The 15,098-nt window shown below is 39.9% G+C and overlaps 1 protein-coding gene across 1 annotated transcript in view; it reads left to right on the top strand.

The window, feature by feature from the left end:
* The first annotated feature begins 4,654 nt into the window (after window positions 1-4,654).
* STX18 (syntaxin 18) overlaps window positions 4,655-15,098 on the top strand; it is a 110,450-nt gene continuing 100,006 nt past the window's right edge. The window contains exon 1 of the mRNA XM_067556399.1: window positions 4,655-4,931. Coding sequence (XP_067412500.1) covers window positions 4,770-4,931 — 162 coding nt within the window. The 5' untranslated portion in view covers window positions 4,655-4,769. The remainder of the gene's footprint in view (window positions 4,932-15,098) is intronic.

Genomic DNA, 15,098 nt, shown 5'->3' with positions numbered 1-15,098 from the left:
TGGCCTGGATCCTGTTTATACTAGCAGGGAAGCAGTGGGGAGAGCACTGGCTACACCTGTTCCCCAGATGTGGCAAGTCCTGGTGCCTACCAAGCTCTCGCAGTACCTGCAAAATCACTCTTTGTCAAGGCCTAATGACTCCAGGCACTGCTCCCTTTCCCAGCCTGGGTCTCTCTCAGCAGAGGTATAACTGAGCCCTCAGTGTATACATTTTTACATATTTACCTGCAGTGCTTATGGAAAGAATGTAGTTCTTTGTGTGTGTTTAGGAAATTTACTCCAACCTGAAAATCTTAAGTTTCAAGGTTACTCTTTTTAGCAATTACAGGAAGCTACAGCATGTACTACTGAAACCTATCTGGCCCCAAACTAAGCTTTAAACTTTCAAAACAAGGTGCCTGTGGAACTGCAAATAACAGCTGAGTAGATGCAGTTACTGTATACAGGAAGCTAGGATCAAGTTCAAATAAAAGGTCTGGGCACCAGGTCTTAGCAACTGATTTTAAAGTAGTTGTTATCTACAAAGCTATCTGTTTATCTCTGTGGAGGGGGACAAAGGTATTATATACCTAATGAGACAGACCATTTAAGCAGCCGTCTTTCCAGGTAAAAAAAAATTTAAACTTTTTCGTCTTCCAGATTAGTTGCTCCATCTATTGCTGACAGATGAGACTAGCTATACAGAATTTTAACACCACATTGCCACTGAAACATATATCTGTTTCTGTCCTCGTATTCTGAGTAGAAGTTTTAAAGACTATATAAGTTCAAAAATGTGTTCTGTAATTTTATTATGAATGAACTAATATTACTATTTTACTATTTTCAGTAAATAGATGCGAATATCTCATTCTCCACTCCACATTATCTCTTAGCATATAAAAGCATTCAGGAGCCTAACAGACACAAGTAAAAGACACAATCCTGGTTTGAAGAGTTTACAGTCTGAAATTCTGATCCTGAAAAAAAGTTATGTATTTTTTAATTTATGAACCATGAATAATCCAATTGATCTCAACAAGTGCACAATATGTGTGTAAGTCGTTGCAGAATCAGGACCTAAATTATACTATGCTGTTTAAAATCTATTTTGCTTTAATATGAGGAAATTCTGACTACTTCTTTTTCTGTTATCCCAGTCATTGCTCAGATACCTTTATTTTAGCTCATAGGGTTAGATGATCCTTTCAGCCAATAACAAATCACCTGCAGTAATAGGTCAAATTTTCATTCTAAAATCATGTACAGTATATCATTTAATTATAAGTACCTAAACACATATAATAAAGCCAAAATTGAATAGGCTATAACATGAACTAAAGCACCAATGAAATGCTGTTTCTGAACACAGGAAGATCGGATGAAGCCAAAGTTTCAAAATGGTCTTTTATATTACTAAGACTACAGTCAAATAGCATAAGAGCTACATTAGCTACAGTCCAATAACATAAATTCTCTAAGTCTTATCCAAAGCCCATTGGAGTCAATGAAAAGGTTTCCACTGACTTTGTGGTTTTTGGATCAAGCTCCATAAACATAAGAATACACAGAAACACAGAGCCTGAGTCTGCCACCTTCTCTCACTTTTAGTAATACCTAGCTATGAGCCAAGCGGTGAACTTTTTATTTCTAGTGGTGAGGATTTATCTGCACAAGCAATCCCATTGACTTCAATAGGACTGCTTGTGCAAGTAACTGCTCAGCAATGGGAAGAAGGGATTCCCAATATGGCCCTATGTGAATAGTTCCATTCATTTTAGGGAGACTTCATTTTGCGAAGTGAGGGACTACTCAGTGTAAGAGTGGCAGAATCATGACCTACAAGAAGTATCTTAACACAAGGCAACAGTAGGTCTAATGCGTCAAAAATGTCTACAAAAAGTTCCATATTAGGGTAACAGCATGATCAACAAGTCATTATTTCTGGAATTGTATCAAGTATCCTTGTTTTATTCTTAGTAATGCAAAGAAAGGTGGAAATATGCAATTTTAAAGAAACATATCTCTAAGTATCCAATTTATTGTCTGTGAATTCCAGACTTTATGACATACATATTTTACTGAAATATCTCCCATACACTGTTTCTTAAATCTCAAAAGAGCAATGGTATTTGACTGCTAGTTCACACAAATAATTGTGGCATTCTTGGAATGAAGAATCTAGCCTCCACTGGTGCCTACCTATCTAATACCTTAAATATTTTCTCATTATAAATCTAGCACAGAGAGAGTGACTTACCTGAGGTTAGCCACCAACTGTGTATTCTTTTTATTGGAAATACACATTAATGTCACAATAGAATCACCATATAGGATGATTAACAGGAAAATAAGTAAAATTATATGAATTATTATTAATATAATTATGGAGGACTCAGTAATAGATTTATAGTTAGACTTGTGTTGAGTTTTAACCTAAAGCAGGATTATAATAATGGAAAAAACCCTGCCTTTTATGCAATTATGGAGATCCTCAGATACAATGCATTATCTTCAGTTCTACTAAGGAGAGTGGCAGGATTTTTAGACCCCTATGGGGGAGTTCTACTTTTTAGAGACTCCCATGGGAGTTTATGGGTCAAAAGCAGTCTGAGGATCTGTGGGAGCAGAGTTGGAGGATACATTTATATGCAGACCCATCAACCATTTCCACACCCTCCTCTCCCTTCCCAATGTACAGAAGTTATTGGGGGCCTGAGACTACAGCACCATCATAGCCTGCAGAGTGAGACTGCATTCACTTCTATGCCTGCAATATCCTCTTGCAAAAAGGCTAGCTACTTGTGCTCAGCCTGGGGAGCATGAATTTGCCCGAATCATATTAATCAATAATAACAAATGTTATTTCTGAAAGTCTTCTCCAGCCCTTCTATGAAGTTGCTAATGTCACTGAATGACAATTCACAGTGCAATATACTCTTGCCCCTTCTTCCCTCACTGGTGTCCTGTTCCTATACCATTGCCAGCCCTCTGCTGAGTGGTGGCAGATGTCCAGGGCCTTGCAGTTCAGCTCCCTGGTGGAGGAGAAATCATTGACACAGTAACTTGTTTTATTTACACATATGTATCAGTCATGGAACAGAAGTGATCAACAGATTGCAAGCAACCCTTCTTTAAGGAATCTCAGTTTAACACCAATGTGCAGTCCCAGAGAACAAACCTGTGTCAATCAACTAATCTTCCCATGTCTTCCCATGAAGAAACTAAGGGCTGGTCTACACTGGGGACTTACATCAGCATAGCTACATCTCTCAGGGGTGTGAAAAATCCACACCCCAAAAGACGTAGCTATGCTGACCTAACCCCAGTGTAGACAGGGTGATAAAAGAATTCTTCCGTTGACCTAGTTACAACCTCTTGGGAAGGTGGATTATCTTGCTGATTGTGTAACTCTGTAGCATTCTCATATCCTAAGAGAAAGAACTTGGACCACTAAAACACACTGTAAGAGCACCACCTGGTGACACCTTCCATAACAATATTGTATATAAGAAAACATTGCATGAAAACACCCACCTAAGGCCAGATTTACACTTAAAGGTTTTGTAGATATAGCTATTTAGTTAGGGATGTGATTTTTTTTTTAAACAACATACCTATTTGGGGCAAAAACCCTAGTGTAGATGCAGCTATACCAACAAAAAAGTGCTTTTGCCAATATAGCTTGTTTCACTCACTGACCCAGAATAAGATATACTGGAAAAAGAACTTTTTTGCCTGTGTAACTGTCTACATTAGGAGGGTTTGGCCAGTGGTGTTATACTGGCAAAATTCTTAAGTGTAGACAAGGCTTTAAACTAGGTTTGGCTTGTAATGGCCAAGTGCTTTCCTTTATACAAAATGTTTATTCTAAGAAACAAAAAGTGAATGCTAAACATAAGACTAAACTGTGCTCCGGGATACATACAGAACTGTCATGGAAGTAAATGAGATTAGAATGCAAAGATCCAAAGAAAGTTTGATCTCTTCTAGTACATACATGAACCCTACCAATTTTTATTTTACATGATTGAATTCATTATACACACTAATAGAAGTACAAAGGAAAAATTGTTCCCCAAACCCCATTCTTAATGAACCTCTACTACTGCTACAGGGAGTCCTGTTGACTTCAGTAGGGCTCACCCTATCCCTCCCTCCTGGCACACCCACCAACACTGGGGCTGTGCAGGGCCTCACTGGGGAGTGAAAGGGGGGCTCACCCCACACACACACACTAGGGCAGTGCAGGGTCTCACTTGGGGGGATGAACAGGGGCTGGCTCACTCCCTCAAAGTGGGACAGTAGTACAGGGTCTCCCTGAGGGTGGAGGGGGCTCATGCTCCCACACACACTGGGGCACTGCAGTGCAGGGTCTCGCTGGGAGTGGAGGGGGGGGAGCTCATCGCACCCCCCCCCAACACACACTAAGAAGGCAGTGCAGGGGCTCATTGTGGTGGGGGGGGTGAAAAGGGGGCTCACCCCCACCCTGGGGCAGCGCAGGGTCCACTTGGGAGCTCAGCCCTCCTTCCACACACACTGAGCTGGGCAGGGGCTCTGGCGCTGGGACTAGGGCCGGCTCCAGGTTCTCTCTCCCCGGCCGGACCCCGGCGCGGGCGCGGAGTCGGGTCCGGATAAGGCGGCGGAACGCGGCGCGGCGGGCCGGGTTGTGCGGGGAGGACTGTGCGGAGGGACCCGGCCGGGGCCGGCGGCGTGTCTCTCTCTGCGGCAGCGCGGCGGGCCGGACTCGCGCCGGGTCTGGCCGGCGGCGGGGCCGCGAGCGGGGCGCCATGGCCGTGGACATCACGCCGCTGTTCAAGGCCAGCGTGAAGACGGTGAAGACCCGCAACAAGGCGCTGGGGGTCCCGGCCGGCGAAAGCGCCAGGGACGAGCTGCTCAAGCGCGGCAGTCAGCGGCCCAAGAGCGACTTCACTTGCCGGGCCCGCGAGGTGGTGAGTCAGGAGCAGCCGGAGGGAGCAAAGAGGGGGGTGGGGACCGGGCCGGCGTGGAGACAGACAGACAGACAGACTGCCCACCGCGGGGACCCAGGCGTCCGGGGAGGAAGATGGTTATGGTGGGAATAAAGATAACAACCAGCAGCGCCGGGCGCCCAGGGACCGTCTGGCTCCCAACCCCCACCCCCGCTGGGGAGGCTCCTTCCAGTCTTACGTTTAGTTCCGCCATGGCTGCAGGGGCTGCCCTACAGGTGAGCCCGCACATCAGTGCTGTGGAAAGTGATGGGGACACACACACACACTTCTTCTCTTCCCCCTCCCCGCTGCGGCTCCTCCTCTTCTTTTACTTTGTGCACTTGGCAACCCCCCACCCCCATGTCTAGGCACTATCGCTCTTTCCCCTTTCCAGCCCCCTGCAGTGCCCAGGTGGTGCCCGTTGAGCCCGTCTGTGGCTCTGCGTGGCTGCAATGCTCTGCCCTCGCGCAGGTCAGATTGCAGGACTGAGGCTGTCAAAAGGCTGGGCTCCCACTACGACCTAGGTGCTGGGCACGTCTGGAAATCTGCCCACTCGCCGTTTACTTCCTTCTGTTTGTGTGGGAGCTTTCATACACAGTAACACCACAGAAAGAAAACATTGAAATAAATAAAGTAACAACAAACCGTACGAGTGAGAAATGCCCAGCAATTGGCCTGGGGACTCAGGAGAACCTGAAATTACTCTCAAGGGTTGTTTTATTTTATTTTATTTTATTTTATTTTATTTTTAAACTGACTAGTTGTTTTCAGGTTAACAGTATCCTTTTAAAACTAATCCCTCCCACAAGTGAGTGCCAGTTGGGAGATCCGCGGTAAACCCTGCATACTGCTTATAATAAAGATACATAGTACTGGTGATGTTTCCTTAGCCTCTGTTTCCACTAGGGCCAATTCTGTTGCCTGCAAGGACCACAATTTCCGTAGCCACATAGCCATCTCCTTCCTTTCTGTTTTTGGTTGCATAGTAGGCCCTGATCTTGCAAACATTTATGCATGAGTGTAAATTTACTCATATGAGTAATTGCATAGGAGTTATTGGAATTACTCACATGAATAAACAAGTATGTGCATACATGTTTTCAGAATTGGGGCCATACACACACACACAGTGGTTTTCTTTACTACCCATACATAGCCCTGTTGCAGATTTATGTATATGTTCTGTGTACAGATAAAAGTTACACACCATACAGGTACAGTATCATGGCCATGTGATAAATTGTATTCACCATGAACCCTTTGATAGTCTGACCTGCCTTCTGTCCATTAATGAATCTCCTTCTTTGGGATTTAGTCTATCATTCCAGCTCTCTGAACAGTTTTAATGAATTGCCACTTTTAAAAGTCAACTACCAGAGAGATGTTTGTTTCTGGAGTTGCAGTTTTTAAAAAATAAATTTAATAGGCTAAATTCAATATTAGTTTAGATATTGAAGTCAGTGGAGTTGCACCTGCATTCACTAGACTTGAAGTATTGTGATATATGTAGCTGAAATAACTTGCAGTTATTGGAAACAAAAATATGTATATTAGAGAGAAACTATATTAATAAGAAATGGGAATGTTGTGACACTTCCGCTAGAAAGTATCCACAAAGTCGCACCTTTTGGCATAATGTCACAGGAATATTTTACATTTGACAATATCAGTGATTTGCTGAACAATGGCTTTAGAGGTGGGAGGGAGAAGGTCTCTGAAATAAATATTTTTGTTAAAAAATAGTAATTACCTTTCTGTCCAGTTATTTACACACTGAGATTTTACAGTCTAATATAGGTAGTAATATTCTTAAATTAAAATCCCATTTAAAGACTATTTTGTTAGTTTAAGATAATTAATAAAATTGTGGTGGTAATTTGACTTTATCAAAACTGGAAGCTTTTCTCCGTGAAATCTCTTGTCCTGAATCACTTAAGACTGTAGTCATGAGCCCAGGAAAACTTCATATTTGAGGCTTCTGGGCAATAGTATGAGTGCTATCTAAGCAAGTGGAAGTGTCAGATTTCCTGCCTGCCAAACAAGGACAGGGTTGACTGGTAGTCGGTGACTGAAATCATGCATAACAACACTGAGATCCCAGTCAGAGGGACTGAGTATGAATGGTGCCTTAGTGCATGAACAGAGCAGTATAGCGGAGCTGCCAGTTTGAGGGGAAGGAGGGATGAGTTTAACTGATCTCAGCCACATAGCAATTCTTCAGAAATCAGTTGAACGAGGAATAAGTGTACTGCATATCTGAGGCCAAGCTCCAGTTTCAACATGATGCCTGGTCTCTGACAACTAAGGACAGGAGAGATTGGATATAGGCTTGTCGGCTACTTAGTTAGTTCAAAGTATTTTTGCCAAAATGGCAACCAACAGTTTAATTTTCCAGCCAAACCAAAGTAAGCTGTATAGAAACTTATAGGGCCTTGCAAACTAGCAGCTGCTTCTTGGTGATGCCATTAAGAGGGAGAACAGTGCATGCAAACTATAAGTTGCAGTCTGAGGCGTTTATTTTTTCTGGAAAGGCAAGAGATGGTTGGCAAATTAAACTGAGTCAGGGTAAGCTTTGTAGTAAAATAAACTATAATTTCATTGTTTGCTACTGCAAAACACAGTTTGATTAGATTATGTGTGAGAGAGAGCGCCTCTTTCTAATACTTAGTTACAGCCTTGCAATTACAAATTTAGCTGTTTTTGCCAGAGCTAGGCAATTTAACTTGCAAATTAATCCTAGATTTACACATTAATTCTTAAACATATTTGAATAAAAGCTATGAATGCAGTCTTGGTTGATTTAAAAAAAAAAAAAAGATGTCAGGAACATATCAGACCATCAATTTTGTCTTAAAACCTCTCCCAAAAGCTCACAAGTCAGAATCAGCACAGGATAATTCATAGGCCCTGCTCTAACTAAGCATAGTAAAGTATGCTAGGGAACACTAGAAACATAGACCAAAGCACAGTTTTCACTATTTATGGAACGCTAATTATCCATGTCAGAAAGATTAAATATTTAATGTAATTTTCAGAAAGCATGAGAACTGATAAGGGCCATCCTGTTGCATTCTATTCAATTCCTTATCGGTTCCTGGGCCACCTTTCATCACCAATGTGTTGAAGCACCTTTCAGTAGTGCATTAAACAACATGACTAACATCTGTCATGTGTGGTTTGTTCTCTCAGCTTCTTCTTGTGGGGAAAATTCTGTGTGTAGTTTATTGTTTAGGTAGGGATTTATTTTTATATATATATATATATATATATATATATATATATATATATATATATAAATACACGGTGCTGTGTGTTTATGCTAGAAAAGGCACAATCAAAGAAATGTGCTATGCACTTAGAGCAGAAGGTGGTGAAGGTTGTGATGGTCCTTATTTTCTGTGGAAGTTCGTTCCTCAGTCTTGGACCAGCCTGCAAGAAAGTTCAACGTTCTGCACAGATGAGCTTTACCCTTATGATAGAAAGTTCCATTGTGCCCGAGAAGCAGAGTTATTGAACTGTGGTCCTCATCACAGAACTTTAGGCAATCTATTGTATATCTTGGTCCCTGGCCATTGAGTGTCTTGAAGATAAAGACCAAGATCTTGAACTCAACTCAATATTCCATGGAAGCCAATGTAGAGAGTAGAGGGGCCAAGTCTGATGTGCTCAAGGTAACCCTGGTTGCTGACATGGTGGATATATTTAAATCAAAGCTATTTAAATAATCCATTTTAATCATGTTTTGCATTTGTACTTTTTACTTATTGTTAAGAGCGGGGTGAAACATTGTTATGGATTGAGTTAAAACCCTGCTGAGAAGAATGGGTGTGAACCTGCCTAGAAGTTTGCGCTGGGGAGAGGGAAGAGGGTTGTTGAGTATTTTGTGAGTGTGAGAGAGTTTGAGAAAATAAGTAGAACACAGAGGACCAGAGAGTGATATAACTGAAAGGAGCAGCTGAAAGCCCAGTGTCTGACCTTGAAAGAAAACTGGAATCAGTTTTTTGGGTCAGGGATGCAGGCTGAAAAGAGTGCTGTTTCGTGTTGTGAGGAAAAAAAGCTGTTTCCTGTTATCGATTCCTTTTGCATTCCGAGACACATTTGTAAATAAACAAAACTGCATCAATGAAATATCTGTCTATCACCAATTTCTACTTCCAGCTGGAACATCTCCGGGCCCCAAACTTTGACTAGCTGCTCAGGTTGAAAGGGGGCAACATTATTTTCCTAAAGAAAGGATGATTCTCATTAGTTGGTAACCATTAAAGCATGTTGATTTCAACTATACATGGCCTCTGTCCTAAATTTGGTGCTTCTTTTTGCTAACTAGGAGGATGCATTATATTAATCACATTTATTTAAGCAATTATATAGCTTAATTGACCTATATTCTGATTCTTAATTTTTCTTTTTTTTAAATTGTTAGAAAACGATGATTAATTTCTTATTTAATAGATGAGGATTAATTGTTTACTTGAGATTGTTTGTGTCAAGCTGTATTTGGGTGGAAATTCAAATTCAATCTAATGCATAAAATCAACATTCTAATCTTCTGATTAAATATACATGGCAACCAACCATCTCAAAAGACTGTGGTGTAATCAGCATAGCAGTTCAGCATCGTGAGATGCGAACAGTCCAATTCTTGAGCAACAGTCCTTGCCACATATAATGCAGATGTAAGGCACAGGGCCAGAGGACGAAGCCAGTGAACTACTTGAGGCCTTCTGCATTTTTCTCTTCGCTTTCCTCACTCACAACCATCTCTCTTCAGCCTCTTTGATTCTGTGGTGCAGCGCAGTTCTGCCCTACTGTATGGCCTGTTGCTAGCTCCATCGTCACAGCTTGTGATGTCAATGTTGAAAGTTTTCAAGTCCCTCTTGCAAACATCGTTGAACCTGAGCCTGGGTCGCCCAGTGATCTTGGAGCATCTGCAAGTTCTCCATACAGGAGATCCTTTTGGAGTATGTCCATTATCCATCCGGTGCAGATGACCAAGCTAATGGAGTTGTCTATGTTTGTGAATTAGACTTGGCAATTTTGCTTTCGCAAGTTATACTTAGGTGTCATGACCTTTGGCTTCCCACTTGATATTTGCAGTACAGCAAAGACAGCGAATGTGAAAGATGTTTAACCTTCTCTCGTGCCTGCTGCCAGGTCCAGGTCTTGCTATCATACAGCAGCATGGTCAGAATGCACATCTGATAGACCCATATCTTGTGTGTGTGCTTGTAATGATTTGAAAACATAGGCCTAGACTTTGAATGAAAAAGGCCTTTGAAAATCCATGGTTAAAAAAAGATAAGGAAAAATTGACATTTTGGGGTCAAAGAGTTCTTTAATCACTCCCTGCCCTGGTGGGCATGATAATACACACACACTGAACTGTGATATTGAAATATAAAGATAAAGAATGGCTAAATGATAAGATTGAGAGCGTTGTTAGTTATACTTTAATTGTGGATATAAATGAGTTCAGATAAGGTAACATTTTGTCAAGACCTTTGGCATGAATGTGATTTTGCCAGTTCTTTTGTATAGAATTGCTGATTTGCTTAAAATGATGTTATTGCTGATAGGTCAAAGGTAACATTGTTGGAAGAATTTAGGTAACTAGTATATAAACCTGTAATGACAAGAAGCTCTGTTACTGGGAAAACCTAGGAGCAGGATGACACAGAAACAGGATGACATAAACAGTAAAAGCTGTGTAAATCGAAGGTTACGCATGTATAATGTATGGGTTACGTAAAACAAATGGTTAACGTGCTTAATGTTTGATTGGAGAAAGGTTAATAAATATGTAATGAGAAAATTTACAAAAAGATCCAGGAGAACAAGGCCTAAATTGGAGAAACATTGGATCAGAAATTGAATGACCAGACCAGAGATCAGAGGTGGCGACGACCATCACGAAATATAGGAGAACTTTCCAGAATGTGGAAACTGGAACTCCCTGCCAATTCTGGTCTTATCTGTTGATTGTCTGGCATATATATATATGTTCAGTCACTATGAGTGACAATAATTCTGTCTGAAATTCTAAAAGTAAAGGTAAAAATTGATTAAATTGAGTGGACTTGTGACTCATTTTCCCACCTTATACTTCCAACATTGTCATCCCTGGGTGGGTATGAGTCCAAGATGTCTTATTGTCAGTTCTGGGTCTTTGGAATTGTGACTTAAAGACTTGGAGTATTAACAAGGCTTAGGAAGTTGTAGGAAGTCCCTGACCGTGGTATTGAAAACACCCATGTAAGAAAATAAATTCTCATTATTATAATGTTAAGCAGTTCATAATCTCCCACAGAAGGGAATTTGATAGAAAAGTCTTATCCAAGGAAGAACCTTAGGACATGGATGAAAAAGGACATTTTAAGAATAATATGAAAAACAAGAATACAAAACTCCCATAAGAAGAGATTGACATCCTCCTGTTGATGCAGCCTTACTCTTTTTGGGGAGGTAGACTGATGGCATCGACTGAAGAAGAGCCCATCGATTGAGCGGGTCTACACGACCTACTTAATCAATCCCGCTGCATTGATTGCTGTAGAGCCCGCTGTGTAGACATACCCTCAAACCCCCTTTAAAGAGGTATGTGTAAAATGAATGGGCTTTTAAAAGAATTCCACTAGAATCCATTTGCCTTAATAGTCAAAATCATCAAAAAATTTAATTCTTTAAACATGTAAAGTAAGTTAATCTTGTTATCTTTGGTTCTAAGTTAAAAAGCTAACAGGAACAGTGAAAGTCCGATGGCAACAGACTACATATTGTTGCACAGATGGAAAAGTAGGGAAAAAAGGCAAGCATAAAACTTATAAAATCCTTTAAGCAAAGTAAAGTATTAATATTTTAAAAAATTAGCCATTTGTTTAATAGTATTTCTTTTGTTTCAGTCATTCAAGAAAAACAGATTCCTGGATGAACTTCAGCTAAAGTGCAGTTACTAACACAAACATTTTTTTTTCTTTTAAGAGTTTATCAACAGTTTATCTCAGTCAACCAATGTCTTTTTCTGCTGATTAACCCCAGTAGCATTTTCTGTATTCCTCACTCTGCTTGCTTTGTTAAATTGTTCGTTGTGTGTGTTTTGGAAAACTCTAGTTCCACCTGCCTATCATTATTATTTTATATGTTGTGTGTTTTATGACCTTCTTTTAAAAAATTTTACTTTTAATTTTTCTTTTAGGTTTCATGTTTGTTGTGACAAAAAATAAATTTGTGAATAATTATTTTTTTGTGATATCCCACATTTTCACTTAAAGCTAAAAAGGCCTTTGTCAGGTTTATTTTTAAGTTGTAATAAGTTTATAAATTGTAAGGTTATTTTTGTCGTATTTTGCTTTATATATTGTAGGTACCTTTGTTTTAAGCAATCAATATTATAAATGCAACAATATAAAATATAACTTTAGCAATCCCTATAGCAAAATTGTCAAACAATTGGGAAGAGCACAAAATATAGAGAATCTCATTGAGGATAATAAAATCCCCCTTAGGGGAAAAGTTGTATATGGCTCATCCCTCTGCGAAGTGAGTTTATATACCTATGGAATAACTTGCCAACTGAGGGGCATCAAAAATCTAAAAATCCACATTGGTCAGTTAATATTTTTAAAGAAAAAGCATATTATTTTTATTAATATTTTGCAATATTTTCTCAGGAGTTTGTACTTGAAAGTGTAGAAATAGCTGTCACTTTATATGCTTTACTTAAAAAAGGTATTGGAAATTAAACCTACAATTGACTGAAGCAGGCTACATTTTGGGCTGTTAAACATTTTGCTTATATTGTGGGATTGTCACATTTGATTATCAATACTCCTCACATCCTAGTACAATTCTCGCTATCATCCAAGCATTAAGGGAAACCCAAAAAAGGGTTAATTGGTTAATTAATCACAAGAATAATAAAGCTGGAAATTAGACTGTAGCTAAGGAAATAATATGCAGTGCAATGGGTATGATTCCTAGCCCCTCAGCACCTATGAATATTTGCTGGATTGGCATAGGAATGAAACGCAACTAGTCATAGAGATTTTTACCACAATAAGGTTACCACTTTACAGAATACTTGCAAGTTTCTTTTTCACTTTCTTTCCCAATAGTTGAAAAGCAGGATGTTTATGAAACAATAGGACATGTTCACTTAGTTCGGGTCCTTGAAGTCTCCATTTTTAAAGAATATGTCAAAGTCTCCCAGATGCTAGTAAGACATGTGGATGATGGCAGACACCCTTTCCGTACTGCTGCTAGGGAATGCAAGCCAGGTGGATCGGTCGATGTAATGACCTACAGGCTATGCAACCCATCTGTGGTATAGATTGTAATAATAAGACAGGAACCCAAGAAAGGACTCCTCTCAACTGCCCAGTATGGCAGAGTACCTGGAATGAACATAAAACAGGCCACATATGTAGGTGATGCAAAATAGTATGTGGCTGCACAACAGTTAAAATACAATTATGGAGGGAAAGTATGTCCAATTCATCAGTTTAATTGGTGTTTTATCGCTAAATTCAAAACTGTAATTGGTTCAATCAAAGTCATATCTATACCCAAATTTGTTGAACCAGTACTAATAAAAAGTTGACCAAGCGTTGGTCCTGACACTATATAGTCTCTCCCTAACTTTACAATAGGTATTGCTAAGTTAAATACAGTAAATAATCAAATTGAACAAGTGTTAAAACTAATTAGCTGGTGAGATCAAATAAATAAAATTGGGAAATGTCCAGCTGTGGTATTTAGTTTTAAAGTAAACTTTTATGGATACAAGTGTTAATTGTAGCAGCACTTATAATGTGTTGTAAGATAACGTGTATATTAAAGGATTGGCAAAAGAAAGAGGAAAGAAAACAAGTACTGAAGTATCTCGCCTTACTCCATCATGAAAAACAAGCATCGCCCTTGAAAATATTATATTTCCAATGGTATCTGTTGGGGAACGATGATTATTAAGGCCTTAAAATTAAGACCCACCCCCCTCAAATGCAAGACAGGCAAAATTACTAATAAAGGCTTTTTTCCCTGCTTTTTGTTTTTGGTAATGATTTGCAAACATAAGACTGGACTTTGAGTGAAAAAGGCCTTTGAAAACCCATATTTAAAGAAATAATGACATTTTAGGGTCAGAGTGCTCAACTTCCCACCCCCGTATGTGTGATAATGCATACATAATGAATAAAGATATTGAAATATAAAGATGAAGAATTGCTAAATGGTAAGATTAAGAGCATTGTTAGTTACAGTAAAATATAATCCCCCTCAGGGGAAAAGAAAATAATAACATTTTGGGGGTAAGAGTGCTCTTCTACCCCCCATGTGTGTATGCTAAATAAAGGTGAACATTGATTAAGCCTAAATTGGGTGGACTTGTGACTGTTTCCCACCCTACACGCCCAACAAGCTCCTCTTCGCTGTGTGCAAAAAGCACTGCATCATTGGTGAAAAGTTATATCTTACTGACTGATGTTTGACTTTGCTTTTTGCTCTTAGATGTGCAGTGTTAAAGAGTTTTCCATCTGACCTTTTATGGAGATGAACATCCTTGGTGTTAGATAGGAAAGCATGACAAAACAGCAGAGAAAAGAATATAGCAAGGAGTGTTGGTGCCAAAACACATCCCCATTTGACACCATTGCAGATTTAAAAGGTGCCACACTGATCACCATCCTATTGAACTGTAGCCTTCATGCTATCTTGGAAAGATCAAATCAGGCAGAGGAGAATTGGGGGGCAATCAATTCTCTCTAGCAATTGGAAAAGACCCTTTCTGATGACCAGGTCAAAAGTTTTGGTAAGATCTATGAAGACCATGTAGAGAGGTTTTCCTTATTGACACTTTGCTTGCATTTGCCTAGTGAGAGGATCATGCTGATAGTTGGTCTTCCCATATGGAAGCTGTACTGACCCTCTGGATATACACATTCAGCAAGAACTTGCAGTCTTTTGAGAATGATCTGTAAGAATGCCTTGCCAGGAACAGTCAGCAGACAGATGTCTCTGTAGTTGCTCCAATCACTCTCCTTTGTTTTTATATAAGGTTATGATGTTGCCATTCTTTGTGTCTTGTGGTACCCCTCCATCACAGCAGCAGGGAAGCAAGACATTGTGCAGATGTTAAGTTTGGACGAGTCATCTGAG

The sequence above is a fragment of the Emydura macquarii genome, unplaced genomic scaffold (assembly GCF_026122565.2).
Source record: "Emydura macquarii macquarii isolate MOO-44397 ecotype Brisbane River unplaced genomic scaffold, CSIRO-AGI_Emac_v2 contig_1768, whole genome shotgun sequence".
Classification (NCBI taxonomy): domain Eukaryota; kingdom Metazoa; phylum Chordata; order Testudines; family Chelidae; genus Emydura; species Emydura macquarii.
The sequence above is the reverse complement of the archived record's forward strand: the minus strand, read 5'-3'. Positions and strand labels throughout refer to the sequence as shown.